The sequence below is a fragment of the Gekko japonicus genome, unplaced genomic scaffold (genome assembly GCF_001447785.1).
Source record: "Gekko japonicus isolate JY-2015 unplaced genomic scaffold, Gekko_japonicus_V1.1 scaffold2386, whole genome shotgun sequence".
NCBI classification, from domain to species: Eukaryota; Metazoa; Chordata; class Lepidosauria; order Squamata; family Gekkonidae; genus Gekko; species Gekko japonicus.
Window position 1 is genome coordinate 186,955 of NW_015166492.1, and position 22,746 is coordinate 209,700.

The 22,746-nt window shown below is 47.8% G+C and overlaps 1 protein-coding gene across 1 annotated transcript in view; it reads right to left on the reverse strand.

Moving 5' to 3' along the window:
* LOC107111235 overlaps window positions 1–22,746 on the reverse strand; it is a 35,957-nt gene that overhangs the window by 11,835 nt on the left and 1,376 nt on the right. The window contains exon 2 of the mRNA XM_015412176.1: window positions 22,045–22,462. Within this exon, the coding sequence (XP_015267662.1) occupies window positions 22,045–22,462 (418 nt within the window). The remainder of the gene's footprint in view (window positions 1–22,044; window positions 22,463–22,746) is intronic.

The window sequence follows — 22,746 nt, forward strand, 5'->3', positions numbered from 1 at the left end:
GACACCCTTAGAGCACCACAAATGAAGGCTGAGAACAGAGCTGCAGACAAGACAGCAAAGTGCACGTTTCCTAGCCCGACGCCAACTGTTTGCTGATAACAAAGATGAGAAGTTGCAGGATCACTTCTGAGCAGCTAGCTGCAAGCCTGACCTTGAGATGAGTGGCTATAAAACCACCCAAGACTGTAAGCCACTGACTTTGCCTTGCCTGATTCTTGGAACCTGACCTTGGACTGAACAACCCTGGGTTGCCTGACCCCTGGCACCTGACACTTGGAGCCTACAAGCCAGTATACCTTCCCTCCCCAGTAGCATCTACCTAGGAAAACTACAGACCAGTTGTGCGGTGCCAGCTACTGGGCCAGGCCCTCTTGCATGGTAGGGAACACTCAAGATCGTGTTGGGGGAGGGGCACATCACTTTCCCCTTTCCTTCCTTCTGGCAACCCTCATATACTTTCCTCTTTCCTAGCTTCATTATCTCCTTCTCAGCCATTCATCTCCCATCTTCAGTTATATTTATTATTTACTCCATTTATACCCGACCTTTCTCCACAGTAAGGGCCAAAGCAGCTTACATCATTCTCCTCTCCTCATTTTTACCCTAACAACTCTGTGAAGTAGGTTAGGCTGAAAGTAGGTGACTGGCCCCATATCACCCAGTGAACTTCCATAGCAAGATGGGGATTCGAACCTGGGTCTCCCAGATCCTACTCTGAAGATCTTACCACTACACAACACTGGCTTTCAAAGGAGGCTGGTGTTGAAGAGCAGCATGTAGGGAGGCCTAGATGAGTCATGCAAGTCACTTGGAATCAAATTACCCAGTGATTACTGTCAGGCCTGGCTCTGATCTCTTCCCCCATAGGCCAAAACAGCCCTGGAAAGGAACCTACCCCCTCCCCCTGGCTTTTACTCACAGAAACCAAGCCTTGGAATGCTGTGGTTGCCTAGAAACAACCACTGAGGGAATCCATGTTTTAAAGCTACAGGCACTCCTTTTAATCATTTGGGGTTTTTTTTTTAACCACCCAATGTATTTTTTTCTTTTTTAGTGTTCAGATTTTTTTCTAAACCCAGGGCCCTGTTTAGGTTTGCAGAAAGATCTATCTTGCTCATTCACAGCTCCAGCCACCAGATTTAAGTATCCTCAGATTTGGCCAACTTGGCTATTAGAATAGAACAGCTCCCAGGCTCTACCACTGCTACAGTGGGAAGCTGAGCTCCAGCCACTGGCACAGCTAGGCTCCCGGGCTTTGCCACCACAGCAGCAATTCAGTGCAAGGGTCTGACCTGGCAGCACGGTACAGAAGAGCCTGGAAGTATATTTACTAAACTCATTAGCCAAGGCAGAGCAGAATTCTTCTGTGTTACATGATACCCATTTCTACCCATTCATCACGGACGCAAATCCTCTCCAGTTCACTACTAACCTATATTGAACTCCAAGAATAAACATTTGGACAATTAAGTTAGCTAATGTGAAACTTGGAGAGAACATGCTATAAATCAGCTGATCACTGTTAGGATTACCTTTATTGTTTGACTTTTTCCTCTTCCGCATTCCATGACTAACGTGGGGCTTAATATAGTTTGTATAGTTCTGGAGAATAACTTCACTTTCCTCGGTTGCAAAGAGGAAACCTGGATTGGAAAACTTTTAGTCTCCAGTGCAAAATTAATTATTATGAGGACAATCCAGCCGAAAGTTATACCAAAATCCCTGAGAGATGTTAAGCATAGGTTTACGGCTGTCGTTTGTAGAGTTTAGTGGGAATTCTGAGGAAGCACGAGCAAAATCTATTTTTTCTCCCCTTTGGAACAAGTGAAATGGTTTTTAAGGCACGATTTCACTCAAAATGTGTAGTATGATATATTTTATATAAGACAATCTACAGCATTAGATAATAATTCCTATGTGTGCTGCAGAGATGACCAGCATATTTGCAACAATATGTTTATTGTTTAAATCTGAACAATTTGACACCATTACACATTCTATGGTATTATAGTTAGCACTGCTCTCTCAAGCAATGTTCCCTCTAAGCTGTGGAGTCCTGTGAGCAAAAATTCTACTTGGTGAGCTACTGGCATTAGAGTTGTGAGCAGGTGATTTGGCTACTGCATCAGTTGGTTTGCTCTGGAGCCATCCTTCCTGAGCAAAGACAAAAACGTGTGAGCCGGAGGCTAAAAAACTGTGAGCTAGCTCACACTTAACTCAGCTTAGAGGGAACACTGCTCTCAAGTACTTGGGTATATTTGAACTTTTTTCTAATAAAAAACCAAGACAGTTATACTTTTAAATTCTACCAAGATGCCAGACAGTTAGGGTTGCTACCCTCTAGGTCGGGGGTGGCCAAACTGTGGCTCTGGAGCCGCATGCTGCTCTTTCACACATATTGTACGGCTCCTGGCAGGGCGGGCTGGGGAAGCTAAATATCATTAGCAAACAAATATCATTGGACAAATAAATATCATTATCAATATCTGCTTTTACCGCTTTTGTTATTATTTTTGGCAGTCTCATTTAATGTTAACAAAAGGCAAATTTGCATATTTACCAGTAAAAACGTGCAATATCTGTTCATGTCTTGCGGCTCTCAAACATCTGATGTTTATTCTCTGTGGCTCTTACATCAAGGAAGTTTGGCCACCCCTGCTCTAGGTCATGGCTGGAGAGCTCCTGGGAGTACTACTGATCTCCAGGTGACAAGATATCAGTTCCCCTGGAGAGAATGGCTGCTTTGGCGAAAGGAGCCTATGGCATTATGGCCTCTCCCCTCCCCAAAATCTCCAGGTATTTCCCAACTCGGAGCTGGAAACCCTACAAATAGTACAATTTTATATGCAAACTAAGTTATAAACATACATTTTATGTTGCTAAATCAGTAAAAGAAGTTTAGATTTGACAGGAAAATAAATATTGTGTATATTTAATCCCCCCCAAAGTTTCCATTGTTCTACAAATGCCCACTTTTCCCCCTTGGCTTCAAAATTTGCAGAAATGTTACATCTCTAGTCCTCTGCACACTTCTTTTGAACATAATATTGTGGAACTTACTTCTGAGTAAACACAAGCCTACAGATCTCTTCCACTGAAAATCACTAGCGCTTTAAAATACTTTGTTCTAGCTGGATCTATTTTAAGGGTCAGTTTTGTGCCAACCTAGCCGTTCGAAAGCAAGAAATTGCAAGTAGATAAATGGGTACCACTTCGGTGGGAAGGTAACAGCATTCCGTGCGCCTTGGTATTTAGTCATGCCAGCCACATGACCACGGAAATGTCTTTGGACAGCGCTGGCTCTTCGGCTTTGAAACGGAGATGAGCACCACAACCCTAGAGTCAGACTCGACTGGCTTTCGAGCAAGGGAACCTTTACCTTAACTTTGTGCTAAAGACAGCTGAGCCTGTACAGAAAAGAAGATGGAAGACAAGAAAAATCATGAGGACTAAAAGCTTAATGTTGGGACAGAGTTAAGGGGATCCGGAATAAAGATTTCAGCAAAAGATGTGACATGAGCCCTTCAATGGGAAAGAAAGAGTGCACCAGAGGCATTCTGGCTTGATCCAAAGTCACATGTAAGGGGAGTAGATGGGTTAATATGCCCAACAAGTACAAAGATACCTTACAGTCATATAACACCATAGGCAGGAGCTGATGTGAGGAGGCAAAGGATGGAATAGATTTCAGCTGCATCAAACTGCCTAACACAAAACAGAGGCTCAACTGAGGCACCACCAAGCCATAGCCAAGGGTGCTTAACCACGGTTAGAGGCAATATCCCAAATGACCAACCGTGGTCTGCAAATGGCTGACAGGTCAGAATCAGAAGCTCTGGCTCAAAGGGGGGCTTGCAAACTGCGCTTATGGGGCTATGTATGCTTTGATGTGATTGCTAAATTGCCAACCCAGAATCAGTACCATCATTCCAATTCCAGAGGTTTTGTGCTTGTAGAAAACAAAAGATGACATATACTTCGCTTCTGTGTTTGGAAATGCAAACCACGTACTGGGTTCTAAGATATCATCAGTACAAGCCATAATTTGGCAGAACAGACTGGATCCCACAGATCTGTTCTATTTATGGAGGAACATCTTCGTGAGATCTAGTCCAGTGTTTCTATCATATAGACAGCCCTTCTGCCTGGAACTTGTGGGGGAGGAGATGACATGAAAGAAGCTGGGAGGGAAAAGAGTGATGAGAACAGTGTAAACAAGTCAATGAATGGTACACCTTAACTACAGCCAACCAGCCCTTCTTTATACTCTCCAAAAGGGAAGGATACCCCCCTTGGCCTGTGTCCAACCTTTGCTGCTCTGACTTGCTTATATTAAAGTGGCTTGGAACAGCTATAGCCTAGAGGTATAAAATTCATAAAATTTTAAGAGACACCCATGTTAATTTACGGCTCAAAAATAATGCAATTACTGTGATTGGATGGACTGAAAACTTGGCAAGCCTGTGAAGTCACACAACATTCTTCATCCCACTGAAAAAGTCTCCTGCACATCCCTGGCTGCTACCTCTTCCTTAGCCTACCACTGTAGCCAGCCCATCTGAACACAGTGCTGTAAGGTTTTATTGTGGATTCAAAGAACTGTACCCTAGATGTCCTACCCCTGTCTGGAATGAAATGAGGAGAAAAACCGGCCATTCTCTTGAACAGGGTCACTTGATTTGTAAGTCCCCCTGCCCCCGATCCCTTCATCAGGACAAATTCATTATTTTTGAGTGCATGTTATATAGAGCAGCAACAAAAGAGCCACATGTACCCTGCTGCAAAGATCCTCCCCAAACAGTTAACATAGAAACGTAAGAGAAGCCATATTGGATCAGGTCCAACACTCTGTGCCACACAGTAACCAAAACCCAGGTGCCATCAGGAGGTCCACCAGAACGGCTACTTTGGAAGGAGGGCTCTATGGCATACCCCACCGAGGTCCCTCCCTTGCCCAAACTCCACCATCCCTTTAAATCTCCAAGAGTTTTCCAACCCAGACTTGATAACCCTAACCTTATGAGTGAGCCAAAGTCCTTGTAGTATTCGTAAGAATTACATCACATGTGAATTAGCCCTGAGCGGGAAATGCCAGGAACTGAACCCACGACCTCCTGCACGTAAAGCGGATGATCTACTAAGTGAACTCTGCCTCCTCCTTGCATGCATGCTTTGTAGGCCCACCCAATGGTCCTACAGCTTATTATCTATCACCTTTTCAAAACATACCTCTCCAGCTGTGCAGGATGTGAAAATGCAGTATGTGTCCCACATGGTGTCTTCATTTTCATGGTGCATTCACTGACACAGATACAAGCTGAAGACAAGCATAATCCCATGCCTCATTCTAACATCTTGTAGGGGTCCCCAACCTTTTCAAGCCTGTGGGCACCTTCGGAATCTTGAGAGGGGCTGGTGAGGGCCACCCCAAAATGGCTGCCAAAGGAGGACATCTAATAATAAGCATCTGCCTTACAAAGATCCCACCTACTTTCTGAAAAGCTTGGTGGGCACCAGATACCAAGAGCCCATGAGTATCATGTTGGGGAACCCTCAGCCTCCAGCCACTCACCCTAGCAACATTTTACGGAGATATTCATCCCAAAAGCAAAAATAGGGGCTATTAGAAGGATAGTGATTTAGCAGGTAGAGGGATAGCTAGAGCATATGCTACTGGCTTAGAAGGTAGTTGTCAGGATGACAGAAAAAGGGACCATTCTCCCAGTATCCCCCCTTGCCCAAGACCACTACATTTTGGGGATAAGAACTTCCTGGTGATCCCTGGCCCAAAGGATGTCTGGCTGTCCTCAAACAGAGCCAGGGCTTTTTCCGCCCTGGCGCCAGCCTGGTGAAATTCTCTGCCTAATGATATCTGTGCCCTGCGGGACTTAAAACTGTTCCACAAGGCCTGTAAGACAGAGATGTTCCGCCAGGCCCATGGTTGAGGACAGTAATGGTTTATCATCCAGCCTGGCCTCCCCGTCTCTTCCCCCAAGGGAAGATCCACAATGCCTAACGCCATCTGATTGGTTTGACTATTGCTGGTTTACTGTTTTAAAATTTAATGTTTAAAATTACTGTTTTAAAATATATATTTGTTAAAAAAAACAAATATATATTCTGTTGAAGGCTTTCACGGCCAGCGTTCATTAGTTGCTGTAGATTTTCCAAGTTGTGTGGCTGTGGTCTTGGCATTGTAGAACCTGACGTTTCGCCAGTAACTGTGACCGGCATCCTCAGAGGTATAACACAGAAAGATGGCGTACTCTCTGTGTCAAGGCGAGAAGAAAATGGTAGGCAGGGAATTTATATCTACTCAGGAAGGTGGGGCAGGGCTGAGTCATTATCTTTTAGGCGCAAATGGTAGGCAGGTAATTTATATCTACTCAGGAAGGTGGGGTAGGGCTGAGTCATTATCTTGTAGGAGTTATCTTATAGAACATGTTAGAATTGTATTTATAAATGTTGTTAACTGCCCTGAGCCCCTTTGGGGGGAGGGGCAGTATATAAATTAAATAAATAAAACATGTGCAAAGTACCATGAAACAGTAAGGATGGACTGCACCAATCTGTTTGACTAATGGCAGCATCTGTTCCTGGCGCGAGGAGGTTCTTTGAAAGGTTCTTTGAAAGGTTCCCGTGAAGGGCAAGTGGAATGGTTCTGTGAGATGGGATCCAACCCTCCTTGTTCTCATTCATGCTCCACAGGTTCTTTCTCTTCTAGCCCTTCTATATATACATACAGTTTTGGAAATGCACTACCGCCCAAACAATTCCAATTTTTATTAGAGGTGAGCTCACTCAGGTTTGGCAGAAATCCAGCGTTGAAGCGAGCCCCAAACCTATCCAAGATCTCTTAAACCACGCAGAGATGCCGCCAGTCAAGAGATTCCAAAATCCCAGGCATTAGTGGTTGCAGGACTTCAGAGAGTGAACATGCCAAAGCTTATCTCCACGCTCGCCGGCGCCTCTCCTTCCCACTGCACCTGGTCTCCAAGAGGCAGCTTGGCTGCTCCGGGCTTGCAAGATTTATTGATCTCCGCGGGCCGTGAAGGGCCAGTGGTTACAACATGCCTATAGAGGCTTCCCTTCCCCCCACAACCAGTTAAGGCAGCTGCTTCAACAAGAGCAAGAAGTAGGGGGAGAAAGGCCCATGTGCTGAGGCAGCAGGAGTGAAATACGAACCCCGGGGGCCTCTCCTTTCTCTAGGCCGCTCTTTCTTCTCTTAAGCCAGGCAGCTGTTGGCATTGTTTGGGGGCCTCCCGGTTAGTCATTCAAGCGGCGAGAGAGCCGGGCAGACGCACGTGCCATGTGGCTGGCGGGCTGCGCGTGTGTGAGGAAGCCAAGCAGCCATTCAGCCATGGCTACACACACACCACACTAATAATTCCAGTGTGTAGTTTCAAGTCCTGCCATTTTGTCAACTCACATTTTTACTTCTGTGCCTCAGTTTCCCTCAGACGTTATGAACCCCAAACACACTGGTGGGATTTAAATTCTGTCAGATTTATTCCATAATGGTGTTTTGTTTTTAAAGACCTCATACAGTGGGAGGGGCCGTGGCTCAGTGGGAGAGCCTCTGCTTTGCACGCAGAAGGTCTCAGGTTCAATCCGCGGCATCCCCCGTTGAAAGAACCAAGCAGTAAGTGATGTGAAAGACCTCAGCCTGAGACCCCGGAGAGCTGCCCCCTGTGAGCAGACAATACTGGCCTTGATGGTGTCGCGCAGTGCGTGTGGTAGTATGAACCAGCACCTCAGTCACGTTTGCACTCTCAGCAGTCTTTCACTCACCAGAGGCTTCCAATAGTAAATCACACTTACTCAGTCCAGTGGTAACTATATACAGGAATTTATTTACAGTATTTACAGCTCCCCAACAAAGCGCTTCGTCAGACTCCATCCACCGTCAAGGGGAAAAATACAGTGGTACATTGCTACATATATACACATGGCCAGCCAATCAGAACAGTGCTGACTCATTCTGACTGAGCCTCAGCTCTGCCCAGTCCAAACTGGCTGAATCTAGATTATTACAGCTGTCAAGTAGATCTTAGAGATCTAGGTGCTGAAACTTATAAACCAACAGATGGATGGACGGTCTGATTCAGTATACCCCGCTTCATGTGTTCACATGTAGTACAACAGCACCAAAAATGGCCAGCTGCCTGCAAGAACCACTGAAGAACGTGATCATAGGAATACCATCATTTCGTGAACACTGCATAGCACCTCAGAACAGAAGAGGCCTTGCTGAATTGCACCAAGTTGGTCCCACTTCCTGCACCCAAAAATGGCTGGCCAGATGTTCCTGGGAAGCCCACAAGCCATGGTCAACAGCTGTCCCCTTATTATCTGTCCCCCCCCCCCGGTAAACGATATTCAGAGGTATATTGTCGCCAAACATGGAGGTTCTTTATTTCCATCAGGGCTAACAGCTCTCAACAGTGCTATCTTCTACAACAGACTAAAGTACTGCCTTGCTGGATCAGACCAAAGGTCTACCTTGTCCAGTATCTAGTGTCCAACACTGCCCAGTCAGGTGTATCCAGGAAGTCCACAAGCAGTGCACAAAAAAATGTGCCTCCCCTGTTATCAGCTGCCATGGAAAGAGGGAGACTGAGAGATATCTGTCTTGCTTACGGTCTCCCAGAGAGTCCAAGGAAGCAAGCAAGATTCCAGTTAAGGACATCCTGATTCACAGCCCAGCCACTACACTAATACATTGCCTCTGTCCACGGAGGCTCCATTCCTAACTCTCACGGCTAATAGCCACCACCAGACATATCCTCTATGGATTTGTCTAATCCTATTTTAAAAAGCCGCCTAAAGCCATTATCCTGTCTTGCGGCAGTACATTCCATAAGTTAATTACATGTTGGGTGAACGAAAAACACTTCCTTGGGAACCTACAGACAAGCAGTTTTCCTTCATAGCTTTTAACAGACAAATTGCTTTACAATGATCTCCTATCTTGTTTGCCTTTACAACAACCTTGTGAACTAGATCAATATTGCTCCAACTTTACAGATAAGGCGAACCAAGGGTGAGGTTAAAAAAAAAAGAAAGGCTAAAGGAGGATTTAAATGTGAGCCTCCGACCTAACTCAGCTTCAGTTCCAACAACCACGGTTCTGCATATTTGTAATCAGAACTAAAAAAGCAGTAAGTGTGTGTGTGTGTGTGAAGTACTGTCAAGTCAGAGCTGACTTATGGCAACCCCATAAGGTTTTCAAAGCAAGAGACAAAGAAAAAGACAAAGCAAGAGACAAAGCAAAAGAAGTGGTTTGCCATGGCCTGCCTCTGCAGAGCGGCCCTGGATTCCCTTGGCGGCCTCCCGTTCCAAATAGCGACCAGGGCCAAACTTGCTTAGCTTCCGAGATCTGATGAGATCGGGCTAACCTGGACCATCCAGGTCAGGGCAAAGTGGTAAGGGAACGTCCTAAACTGAAAAGTAAGTAGAAACTTGAAAACCAATCTGAACTGTAATACACAAAAACACTGTGCAACAAAGCCAATACCAGAATCTTAACCCCATACGTTATCAATTGTAAAGGCCAAATCTGCAAATTCCTAACATTGCCAGAAATATGTCGGTGCTGTCCAGTGTTCCCTCTGAGCTGAGTTAGTGTGAGCCAGTGCACAGTTTTTGAGCCTCCAGCTCACAGTCTTCGCTCAGGAAGGATGGCTCCAGAGCAAAACTAATTTATGCGGCAGCCAAATCACTCGCTCACAACTGTAATGCCGGTAGCTCACAAAGTAGAATTTTTACTCACACGACTCCATAGGTTAGAGGGGAGCAGTGGTGCTGTCCACAAACAGCAGTGTGATAAACCTACGTAGGTTGCGCAGTTAAAAAAACCCAGTTTCCTAGACTGTTTAATAACAGCTTAGTCACTGTACACGTTTGCCTTACATGATGGTTGGCATCGCAAGAGCAAGGGTGGTCTTAGTAATTCTGGGGTCCTGGGCAAAATATCCAGGACACCGCCTCACAATTTCTGCCACCCCACTGCCAGGCCCCCACCCGGGGCCATGCAAGTGGTGGCCCTCACCCTATGTGGGGTGGGAGCCATTCCTACCACCAGAAGTCAACTGCCTGATTCCACAGATGGGGCAGATAGAACCGGCAGCTGGAGCCTGCTCTTCTCCTTTACCTCCCCCCCCGGGGTTGGGGCCGTGGGCATTTGGGTTCCTCAAGTGTGGGTAGGGTTTCCAACCTCCAGGTAATATAGTAAATATGACATGGAAATATAATTTTCAGTTCACAGCTAAAGAGTACCAGCTATCTGAAGAAGCATAACGTGAACGTGGCAGTGTGGCCACTGTGTGACACAGAGTGTTGGACTGGATGGCCCTTTGGCCTGATCCAACATTGGCATCTCTTATGTTCTTAAGCCAGCCGTGTATAGCTGCACTCACATATGACGTGGAACTATTGTACTCCTGAAGTATTTTATACAAAGGAATTGTGGACTCTAATTGTATTCTCCCTTTGTATCAAGTACGTTTTGTTCCTAGCTCCGTAAAAAAAGGGGGGGGGGGTTCTTTAACAAAGATTTCAAACTGTTTGAATTGTTTCATACAATATAATTTTTCTGCTTTTGTTCGTAATTCATTCACTGAGTGTCTTTATACAATCTCCTCCCGTGAGCTCTCATTTTTGATATACATCCTCCAGGTGGTGACTGGTGATCTCTTGCTATTACAACTGATCTCCAGGCAACAGAGATCAGCTCACCTGGAGAAAACTGCAACTTTCGAAGGCAGACTCTGTGCCTTGGCATTATACCCCAATGAAGTCCCTCCCCTCCCTCTCAGGCTCCACCCTCCAAATGTCCAGGTATTTCCCAACCTGGTGCTGGGAACCCTAAGTACGGGGCCAACGGCAGCTGTCCCTGTTGCCCATTGGCTTAGGCCGCCCCCCGTGGATTGCTCTGACATGGCTGTTTAGAGACTTTCTTTCTCCCTCTTTTTTCCTTGCGTGCTATATTACTCTGTTCGTCCCCCCCATTTGTGTGGCCTGTTCCAACTTCCTTTTTCCGCTGCCCCCTTCAATTCACCTGCTCTCTTTTCTTTTTCTCTCTGATTTAAGGAGGGCTGCACCCACCTTAAAAGCAGGGAACAGAGGGAAGCTGACTTTAGGGGGGGGGACACACATCCCCCCACACATGGATCTAACCCCTCCCACAAATTCTGTCCTAGAGAGGATACCTGGAGGAAGAGGCAAAGATCTGGGAGTTTTACACTGTGGTTGAAATAACCTCACACAGGGGGAAGCATTTACACAAACAGTCTGATTGCGGGAAAGTGAACAGAATCAAAGATTGTGCTGTCTGAAGTACGATAGGCAGAGGTCGATTCGGGGGGGATCGCGGGGGATCGCAGTTCCCCCGGGTGAGGGGCGGGGCACACGATGAAGCCCCGCCCCCTGCTTCCGGCCACCCCACTTCCAGCCCTCATTCAGCCAGGAGGAGGCAGGAGAAGAGGGAGGGCAAGTTGATTCCCCCCCGCCTCTCCCCACCCCTGCCTGCCTGGGGCCAGGGAGGGCCTTGGCGGGGCTTCCTCGCACTCCCGCTGGCCTTGCAGGTCCACCGCCGGGCCCCTGATGTCAGGGGGTGTGGCATATGCTAATGAGTTATGCTAATGAGTTCCCCTAGCTCTTTTTCTACGAAATGACCCCTGATAATAGGTTGGATCCCCTGGAAGAGTTCACAGAAGGTGTTGGCGGAGTTTATCTTTCCAAGTGGTCTGCCACTTGTCCTGAAATGCCTCGCCGAAGATCAGGAAAACCTCAAAAGCAAAATGAACCACAGGACTGGGGGGTGCGGTGATAACAGCAAAATCAAGCAAAGTCCTTTCCTTTTCTGTCTTCCACAGCAGCTTCTTTTGGTGGATGCAGCCCAATAAGACAAATTCTGCACTCTGCAAAGTGCCCTTCCCTCACCACTGAGGAGCCGTGTCCATCTGGGCTTATAGGCAGGGAGAGCCTCTAGGCACACCCGAGCTCTGGCACTACTCGTATTATAAATTCATTAAGCACTATCTATGGAGACGGTAATTACAGAAAAATAGCTTCAGTTTTAAAGGCCAAGATCCAAAAGAGCCATGCAATTCATTCAGCATGCTGCAGGGAAGCTCCCCATAATTCAGCCACATCAACCATGCAACCATTTCTGAAACTGTGGGAGAGAGCTCAGCTTTCTTCCTCTAGGGAGAAGAAAAGAAGTCTGTTCTTCGAAGTCAAAGTTCCCACTGGCCAGACTTAAAATAGCTCCTTGGATCCCAGGCACAGTTTTAAAATCTGGTTTGCATGGCGTCAGTCACCCAAGCAGATGATAGAGGAGGTCAGGATAGACTGGCTTCCCACCTGGGCCACAAACCTAGCCTAGCGTTTTCACCTCAGGAATAAAGGGGCCATTTAAGCACAGTTGGTAGGACCAGACAGGTCCTGGGGTTCAGAACCCTCAACAGGCCTACCCACTGAGAGAGACATCCAGCTTAAAGACGAACAGCCCTTACTGCAGCAGAACAGTAGCACCTTATAAGGTGGCTCAGTGGTTAAGATGCTGACCTGCAGACTGGAAGGCCAGTAGTTCAGCAGTTCGAGACCCTAGTGCCACGTGACAGAGTGAGCTCCGGTCTCTGGTCACAGCTCCTGCCAACCTAGCAGTTCGAAAGCAAGAAATTGCAAGTAGAGAAATACCTTCGGTGGGAGGGTAACAGTGTTCCGTGCACCTCGGTGTCTAGGGCCACATGACCACAGAGGAGTCTTCAGACAGCACTGGCTCTTCGGCTTGGAAACTGAGAGGAGCACCACCTAGAGTCAGATTCGACTGGCTTTCGAGCAAGGGAAACCTTTACCTTTAGCACCTTAGAAACCAACAAGATGTTCGAGGTATAAGCTTTTGAGAGTCAAAGCACCCCTCGTCAGATCTGATGAAGCGTAGGTTCTTGGAAACTGATACCCTGAAAGTCTCGTTGGTCTCTAAGATGCTACTGGGCTTCAGTCGGATTCTTCCACTGCAGACCAACACGGCTACCTGCTGAAACCATGTTTTCCAGCATGTGGTTCTTTGACGTTAAGGGGCTTATTTATAAACTAATATTGTTTTAATGCTGATGTATTTTAAAAATTTTGTACTGTTTTCTATTTTATTTGGCGATATGCCCTGTTAGCCGCCCTGAGCCTCCGGGGAGGGCGGGATAAAAATATGAATAAATAAATAAATAAATAATATTTCTCCTACGGTAGCTGATGAAACAAGTTCTGTCCCTTAAAAGCTCATACTTCAATAAATGTTAGTCTTTAAGGTGCCACTGGGCATCTTTACTTTGCTGCAATAGGCTAACACGGCTACCCCGTTGGAACTACCAAACTAAGAACCAGAGCTGCCTTTCACCTGGATAGCCCAGGCAAGCCCGATCCCATCAGGTCTCGGAAGCTAAGCAGGGTCGACCCTCGCAAGTACTTGGAAGGGAGTTCATGGAGTACCAGGGCCAGGACGCAGAGGCAGGCAACAGTAATTCACCTCTCTGATGCTGGATTCTCTGGACTTGGTACTGCCAGGGAACCACAAAAAGTAGCAGAGCGTTCCAGGCTTTAATGCAACAGAGCTGGAGCTGGGTGTGGCAGCAGACTTGCAAAGTTACACAGAGGCAGCAATCAATTCTCAAACTAATAAAGTAACTTTTAATAAAGGAAATACATGCTGGAGAGTGCGGGTAAGAGACCGATATACATTACCTACTCTAACTAGATGGTATTGGGTGCTGGATGCATGTCCAGCCTCCACAGTGCAAGATGGAGAGATCCTGCACATTCTTTTGTGCGTGGGAGAGAGAGAGAGAGAGAGATGAGAGAGCAGAAACACAGGAAACTGCCCTTAAGAGTACCATCCTACTTCAAAGGAAAGGGTCAGAGAGCAGAAAGGAAAGGATGCTCTGTGTGTCCTGACCAGTGTTCCCTCTAAGCTGAGTTAGTGTGAGCCAGCTCAGTTTTTTAGCCTCCGGCTCACACATTTTTGTCTTGGCTCAGGAAGGAGGGCTCCAGAGCAAACGAATTCATGCAGTAGCCAAATTGCTCGCTCACAACTTGAATGCCAGCAGCTCAAAGTAGAATTTTTGTTCCCAGGATTCCACATCTTAGAGGGGACATTGGTCCTGACCTCTCTTATCTTTCTAAACTTTGGTCTCATCTCTCAAGTCAGAGACAGGAGATGGGGCAAAGTCCTCCATTTCTAACATCTGCAATGTCCAAGCCCTACTAGGGGTCACCAGAAGTCAACCATGATTTGCAGGCGCACGTACAGACACACATGCAAAATACTCCCCCCCCCAAAAAAGAGAGAACCAGAGCTACCATATAGGCTACTTTTGGGCACAGAGATGGGTTTTGAAGGGATTGCTGGTGTGGTATAATCGTGGCAGCATTTGACTGGGACTCAGAAGACCCAGGTTCAAACCCCTACTCCGTCATGGAAGCTCGCTGGGTGACCTTGGGCCAGTCACAACCTGTCAGCCTACCCCTACTTCACAGGCAGATTTGAGTCCAGTAGCACCTTGGAGACCAACACAATTTTAGGGGTCGAGGTCTCAAGAGTCAAAGCTCCCTGCCGGCCTTGAAAGTACCACTGCAGCCCAGCACGGCTGCCCCACTGAAACCACTTCACAAGGGTGTGGTGAGGATAAAACCGGGGATGGGAGAGTCACGCTCGCTGCCTTGAGTTCCTTGGAGGGCAGGCAGGGGAGAATGTATTTGACCATTCATAAATTGGTCTATCAATAGCCATGAGTCACAATAATGTAAATAAAAAAATCTAAATGGAATCTCGACGGAAGCTGGATACTGGAGAGGGAGGACGGAGCCTGTCTGCCTTCCTGCAAGCCTCCCAGAAGCAGGATGCCGGAGCAGCCTGACTTTTGGCCTGAGCCACCAGGGCTCTTCTTACCTTCACTGCATCCACACAGGCTGCCTGATTGGCAGCTGGGTCAGACCCTGGAGAAAGAGGCCAGGGGCTGCTTCTCACCGTGCAAGCTACCCCACTGGCCATGCCTCCGTTTCCTCCCACCTCGACAGAGATAAAAGGTCCTCCCAGGCCAAGTTGCTGGGAGGATCTCCCCCCCTGCGCCCCCCTGAAACAAACAAACCTGGAACCCTCCCCCATGTTAAGCTCACACATTCCCCTGCCTGCAGAAGCACCACCTGCCTTCGCCAGCCTGGAAGATAAAGTTGTTTATACATGATTAGGTTTCATGGGTGTGCACCGGCCTCTCCCCTCCCAAGGAGGAGGGAGATCTTTATGGCAGCCACCACCTGTCCAGGCATCCATTTGCTCTATAAAAAGCTGTCTAAGAGGGGACGGGGGAAAGAAGAGGGCCCACCTGGGAAAGAAAAAAAGACTAATTATTTACAGATACAAAGTTTCCACCTGTGCATTACACACATGGTGTTTATCATCCATGCAGGCCCGTAGCTACAGTGGGGCATTTCGGGGCCTGGCCCCCTGACTTCCTGCCAAGGCCCCGACTTCCATGCAGCCCCCAGGCCCCTCAACTCTCCGGGCCACCTGGAGGACTCCCCACCACCACCCCTTCCCCAAGCGCAGCTTGCTTCCCCACATAGGCAAGCAGACTGCGAATGCTACGAAAGTGAGTTTAAAATTTTTTATTATTTTATTTTGTGACATCAGTGCCCCCCGACTTATTTAAAGGCCCTGCATCCATGTATTACCAAACAGTGCAGAAAGCTAGCGTAATGTGGTGATTAAGAGTGTTGGACTAGTATCTGGAAGACCCAGGGTTTGAATCCCCACTTGTGCCATGGAAGCCTGCTGGGTGACCTTGGGTCAGTTGCACTCTCTCTGCCTAACCTACCTCACAGGGTTGTGGTAAGGATAAAATGGAGGAGAGGAGAATGCTGTAAGCCGCTTTGGGGGCCCATTGAGGGAGAAAGGCAGGATACGAAAGGGAGGGAGGAACGAGCTGTAAAAATCCTCTCCATATTTCTAAGGAAGGCACACTGCTTACCACAGCATGGTAAGTCTTATACTGATTTGTATTGTATTGCTTTCTTGTTTTGTAACCCCCCTTGAGTCTCAATGGGAAAGGTGGACTACAAACACAGTAACAATGAAAGATTCAAGGCCTGCCTGTGTAGCCAGGTAAGCACCACATCAAAAGCCTCATTCATGCCGCACGCAGCCACCTTGTCACATGCTAGGAGAAAGCATCAGAGCTGAGCTATGCAAACAGACTGATCGAGCAGCTCTTGCTGGACTGTACCAAGTCACACTGCAAGGCAGGGATCCCAGAACTTCATGTTTCCCCCCATCTAAGTGTGGTGTAGTCAAGACTGATTTGGCGGTTAGAATGTCAGACTAGGATCTGGAAGACCCAGATTTGAATCCCCACTCTGCCACAGAAGCTTGCTGGGTGACCTGGGGACACTCTCAGCCTAACCCTACCTCACAGGGTTGTTGTTGCGAAGTTAAATGGAGGAGGAGGAAAACAGCGTAAAATGCTTTGGGTCCCCATCAGGGAAGCACATAAATATATAATAAAACATGAACAGCTCCCTGCAGCATAGAAAGCTAGTGTGTCAAGGAGAAGGCAGTTTCCTCCCTGACACCTCAAGCTTTCTACGTTCAGGGAGTGGTGTGTGTGGTTTTTTAAAAATGTGCAGTGGGGCATTTAAACACGCAGAGGCTTCCACAGCCTGGCAAGAGCCACTCCATGCAAATCAGCCCGACATGTAGCTCGGTTCACAGCACGTCCGTCCAACTTTCTTCTTCTGCAACAAGGAACTGGCAGACAGGCAGCTGCTTACAGTAATCCCTCCTCCTGAACCCATGCGACAGGCAGGAACTGCCGCACCTACACACTGTGCTCAATTTCTACCACAAGTGGCACAGCACGAAGACAACTTCCTTGCACCGGGAAACCTGCCTCCCCTCTGAGCCTCCTGATGTCTACAGTAACATCATGGTGTTCTCACTGAGCTCTGGGGAACCCTGGGGCTAACCAAAACGTTTCAGGGGCTTCTCAGAGAGAAGGAAAGCATGTCCATTATTAGCAATCGTCCTCTGCTATGCGCAGCTCCTGCAGTGAGACAGCGAGGCCTGATTAGCCCTTGCTTGGGTCATACTGTGGAATGCTTCCCAGAATCCTCTGCAATGGGCAATGGGCCTCGAGGCAAACAATCAGTGGGGTTCTTAGCAGGCCATCTGAGAAGGGGTCCCTGAAGACTGGAGAGTATGAAAAACAAAATGTCCGAGGGGAAAGTGCATTGCACATGGATAAGGGGCTCTCTTCTCTGAGAGCTTGTGCCTCTCCCCCACCACCACCACTTTGCGCACAGTACAGAGCCCGCGTCAGACAGGTGCTCATTCCCCCATGACCGAGTGGAAGGCAGGAGCCCTGCCAACCAGGAAGTGCGCGTAAGGAACAACAGGTGTTTTGTTTTGCTCTGCTCTCCCTGGCTGCGCATGGGGGACCGGCTGGCCAACGCCCACATCTCAGACGCCAAGCCACAGGGGCAAAGAACCTGGCCTCCGCCTCCCAGGCCGAAAACTGCAGAGGCCTCAGCTTCAAACGGCAGCCTGGAAAGCCAAAGGAATTCCCCAGAGTGCCTTCCTTCTCAGATTCCCTGCTTCGGGTGGATTGGAGTGTACAAAAGATGTTATTTCCAAAAGAAACTCTGGACACAGCCAGGCTGAGAAATGCAAACAATCCAATAAGCGCCTGGTATGTGGAAGCCAGGGAAGGGGTCAGGAGAAGATCAACTCTGCAGAAGCTCAGGTTGATCCCCGAGGATCTTGGGGCCCTGGGAGAATGAAAGGCACATTGCTCAGTGGCAGAGCAAATGCTTCGCACGCAGGAGGCCCCAGGTTCCCTCTGTAGCATCTTCTTTTAAAGAAGCTCAAATAACAGGACTGGGGGAAAGCCTCCGCCTCGGGCTCTTGGAGAACTGGAGAAGGTCCATAGCTCAGCACTGACAAGAGTGAGTGCAGTAAAGTCCCAAGTTCAACAAGCGTAAGAAAGCATTTCCCTGTGCCCTTTTAAACTGCTGTGGTGACGTCATCCCTGGCTCTTGTTAAAAACAGAATCCTAAAAACAAAACACAATCCACATCACACTTTTTATTAGGATCAACCAAAAGAACACGAGCTTTTTTGAATTCACCAGTCGCCTTCGGCGGGCTGGATATTGCAAAATAGAAAGGGAGGGGAGGGAAGGAAAAAATAAAAATATTTCAGGCTTTCGCAGTTTTAAGGCCCGTTCTCGCCAGAATTACTGTGTTTAATGCTCCTAAGCAAGTAGATAGAAAGTGGTATTGCTGGTGTCAGGTTGCACCTTGGTTTCTGTGAGGAAGAAAAAGAGAAGGAATGGTGCCTCTTGACTGAAATGACAAAAAGGCCAGAAATTTTCCTTGTATCTCTCTAAGACCAAGGGAGATTCAGGTTTAAGTGTAGGATGAAAAGGAGTCTGTGTGTTTTGTGACCACTAGCAATGGCTGGGTATCTGCAACCTCTCTTTCCAAAAAGCATTCTGTGTTCATTAATCCAGAACTCCCTCCCCCTTGTTTCTGTACTCACAACTGCCAAAATGGATCAGAGTCTCCCGTTCTCAGAGAGCACATTATTTAGCCAGAGGATAGCCTTCCAACATGATATGGCTGAAGCTGACAGCAAGATAGATTCAGGGGGTAAAAACCAGTGTTCCCTCTAAGCTGAGTTAGTGTGAGCTAGCTCACAGTTTTTTAGCCTCCGGCTCACACATTTTTGTCCTAGCTCAGGAAGGAGGGCTCCAGAGCAGACTAATGTATGCAGCAGCCAAATCGCTCGCTCACAACTTTAATGCCGGTAGCTCACAAAGTAGAATTTTTGCTCACAAGACTCCACAGCTTAGTGGGAACATTGGTAAAAACAGATGGGTAACAAAAATGGTATCTCTCTGGACTGATTACAGGCATTTCCTCAAGCTGACACAGGTAATACCTAACAGTAAAGGGTTTCAGTCCCTATGCTGAGAACAATCTAAGTTGCTTCTTGTGCACAGGGGTGACGCAGGACACTTCATCAGGATGACACGAATTCTATGCAACTCAAACACTTGCAAATTCCTAACACACCATTTTCTTCTCCCGTGGTTGATCTCAAATAAACTCCTGCAATGTCTCTTTCATCCAACTAATGCTGGAAAATCCACATGACAAATCTACTGATTCAATGGAAGTTGCTTAGAACCAAACAGAAATAACATTTGAAGACTACTACTAGTATTTCAATGGTAGTAATTCCAGAGGAGTAGCTGTGTTTGTCTACTGCAACAAGAATAAACAGGAGTCTGGGGACACCTGAAAGGCCAACAAGTTTTTATTCTAGCATCAGCTTTCAGAGACTTCAGCCCGATTTGTTCCCGTCCTACAGAAATTTATGCTAGAATAAAACAGGTTCATCTTCGAGATGCCACTGGACTCTAGGTTATCTCTGCAAGCTTCTGAGTAACATACGGCTCTTTGTCAGGCAGTGAGTGACTGCCGCAAATCCTTTCCCAAGCTTAGCCCAGCTGCCTCTGTTATGCTGCATTGTTAAACAAAGCAATCCGAACAAACTCCAAGGGCGCACCTCTAAGACAGCTGCTAAGGGCCAATTGCCTCCTTACTTTTTTGGGTGCCTTCTAACACATATTTCAGGCTTCCACTGCAGAATCTAGGGGGCAGGAGCCCATGTTCCCTCTAAGCTGTGGAGCCCGGTGAGCAAAAGCTATCCCAGACGAACCAGGAATGGCACAAGCTTGCATGTATTTGATGGAATCATTCTGATGTCATTGAGAACCATCCCAGCTGAACCCCATTCCCCCCTTCTCTGTCCCTCTGACACGGCTCTGCTCCAAAAAGCCTCGTTCCCGCACCATCCCCCCCCTCTCCAAAGCTTGTCTCGTACATTAATTACCCATCTGCCACGTTGGCATTCACAACCTCTTCCACCACCCCCACTCCAAACACCTGTCTCGTCTTGCTAGTTTTCATCACAGCCCTTCCTCGCTCAGGTGCTCAGCATGCCCCACTGCTACAAACCAGACCCCTCTACTCCCAAACTAACCCCCACTTCTCACAGTCCCCCACACAACCCCATATCACCCTTCTCCTATGTAGCCTCCACATTCTGCCGCTTACACTCCCTCTCATCAGCAGCACCCTAGAGGCTTTTCTTCTTGGCTTGAGTCCCTAGATCCCATCTCATCCGAAATCCTATTGCTCCAGGGGAGAATGATGCACCCCACTGATCCTCACATTCTGCCGCTTACACTCCCTCTCATCACTTACACTCCCTCTCATCGGCAGCACCCTAGAGACTTTTCTTTTTGGCTTGAGTCCCTAGTTCCCATTTCATCCGAAATCCTATTGATCCGGGGGAGAATGATGCACCCCACTGATCCTCTCCCCACTCCCTCTTGGAAGTTCCCTCTGAAGCGCCTTCTTCCTCTCCCCACATTGACCTACTGCTGCCATTTCACTTACACGTATACATAAAACCCATTTAAACACTTCCAAACCTGGGATTCACTCATTTTTATCTTGTGTGATCTACTTAGGTTGGTTGTGGGTTGTTGTTGTTTTTTTAATCAGACTCCCTCACCATCCACTGCTTCATTTTATATTTATCAGCCAAGAATGCAGACCCAAGGTCTTGTAAGGGTTGAGGCTTGACTAGCCTGCGTTAAACAATCTCACTTCCAAACATAACCCATCCTAGCAAAACTTACAGAATGAACACACTTTCTGAACAAAGTGCGAGTCTGGTAGCACCTTTTAAGACCAACAAAGTTTTGTTCAAGGTATAAGCTTTTGTCTGCAAGCACACTTCACTGTATCTGAAAAAGTGTGCTTCTGCAAAAAAAGCTCATACCTTGAATAAAACTTTGTTGGTCTTAAAGGTGCTGCTGGACTCAGACTTTGTTCTGCTGCTTTGACATTTTCTTTCTGCTATTTACCTTCATTATCTTCCCCCTCCTGCTGCAAGCACCCCAGCACCACCCTAGTGAGATTGTAATCAATGCTTCCCTCTAAGCTGTGGAGTCTTGTGAGCAAAAATTCTACTTTGTGAGCTACTGACGTTAAAGTTGTGAGCGAGCGATTTGGCTACTGCATAAATTACTTTGCTCTGGAGCCATCCTTCCTGAGCTAAGGCAAAAATCTGTGAGCTGGAGGCTAAAACACTGTGACCTAGCTCACACTAACTCAGCTTAGAGGGAACACTGATTGCAATGTCCCTGGGGCAGGGACTGCTTTTCTTGCTTGTTATACTGCAAGGCATCCTACCCAACTCATAACAACATATGGCATTATAGCTCTTTACCACAAAATTCATTCCAGCATGAGCTTTTGTGAGATTAACCAGTGGTCCGCTGTTAAAAAATCACAGTCTTTACTCACTTAATGGATGCCCCACTGGTCTTCCCCAAGATTCTCGCATTCTCCACTTTATCCTCACAACAACCCTGTGTGGTAAATTAGGCGGATAATATGGGACTCACTCCTGGTCACCCAGCAAGCTTCCATGGACAGAGAGGAGATTTGAATCTGGGTTTTACAAATCCTAGTCTGACACTAACCACTCCACCACACCACCCCAGCTCCACTTTCTGCTCTCTAGGCTAAGGGTGGGCTGGCCTCAGTCTTGCCTGGCACACTGTACTGAAAAGGCTAAAATCCCCCAGGAGCCACTGACCTGCTTCCAACATAATCAACCCAAGGATACCTCCTGGAGATCCCTAAACAATTATTGATTATTAAGCCGTCTATCGTCCATCTGCCTTCCTCACTGAGACTCAATGTAATGAGATCTTGAGTACTTTGAGCCAGAAATCATAGGAAACCACCTTGCTGGATCAGACCAAGAGCCACGGAGCCCAGCACCGCTGGCAAGAACCCCAAACTCACCAGAACACTAGCCATTGTCTTCCTTCTGCTCGCCCACGCTTGATGCCGCGGCGTCTCCCAGCCCGCCGACCCCCTTCTTCTCTCCCCCCCCTCCCGCCTCACCTGTTGCCGGTCTCCATCTTTCTGGCGGCGCTCCAGGGCGCGCTCCACCGCCTCCCTTTGCGTTTCGCGCAGAAGATCCAGCTCCAAAAGCCCCGCGAGGCTGGCTTGGAGGCGCTCCCCAATGCGGAGCCGCTCGTTGCCGGACCACAGCGAGGGAGGCACGGCTCTGCGGGCCATGACCCTCCCGGGATGGGGGTCCGCTCCCCCCACCTCCTGCCTCTCGGAGAGAGGAGGCTGCATGCGCCTCGGGGGAGCGCAGGCAGCTGCCGGCAAGCTACCCTTGGAGGACTCTCCGTAAAGAGAACCCGGAGGAAAAGCGGGCCGGGGGAGGCACCTCGACAGATTCCGTACAATGCCGAAGACCGCGTTGCCGGTACGGAAAAGGCGCCTCCGAGCCCCGACTTCTGCAACTCTCCGCCTGGGCAAGAAGAAAACAGCACTTCAGACAAAGGGGACGGGTTTGAAAGAGTCACGTGGAGACAGGTTCTCTTCCCCCCTCTGCCCAGTTCCCCGGTTTCTGATTGGCTCAGGCTAGATAAAACAAAACATTCTTAAAGAGCGAAATTCCCTACAAAACAGAGCGAGCGAGCTAATAAACCAGATGGCCTTGACATTCCAGGGTCGTTTCATTTGAGCCGCTTTCTAAACGTGGGTTTTTAAATAAATAAATATAAATATATATATCTTCAAGGGGCTGATTCA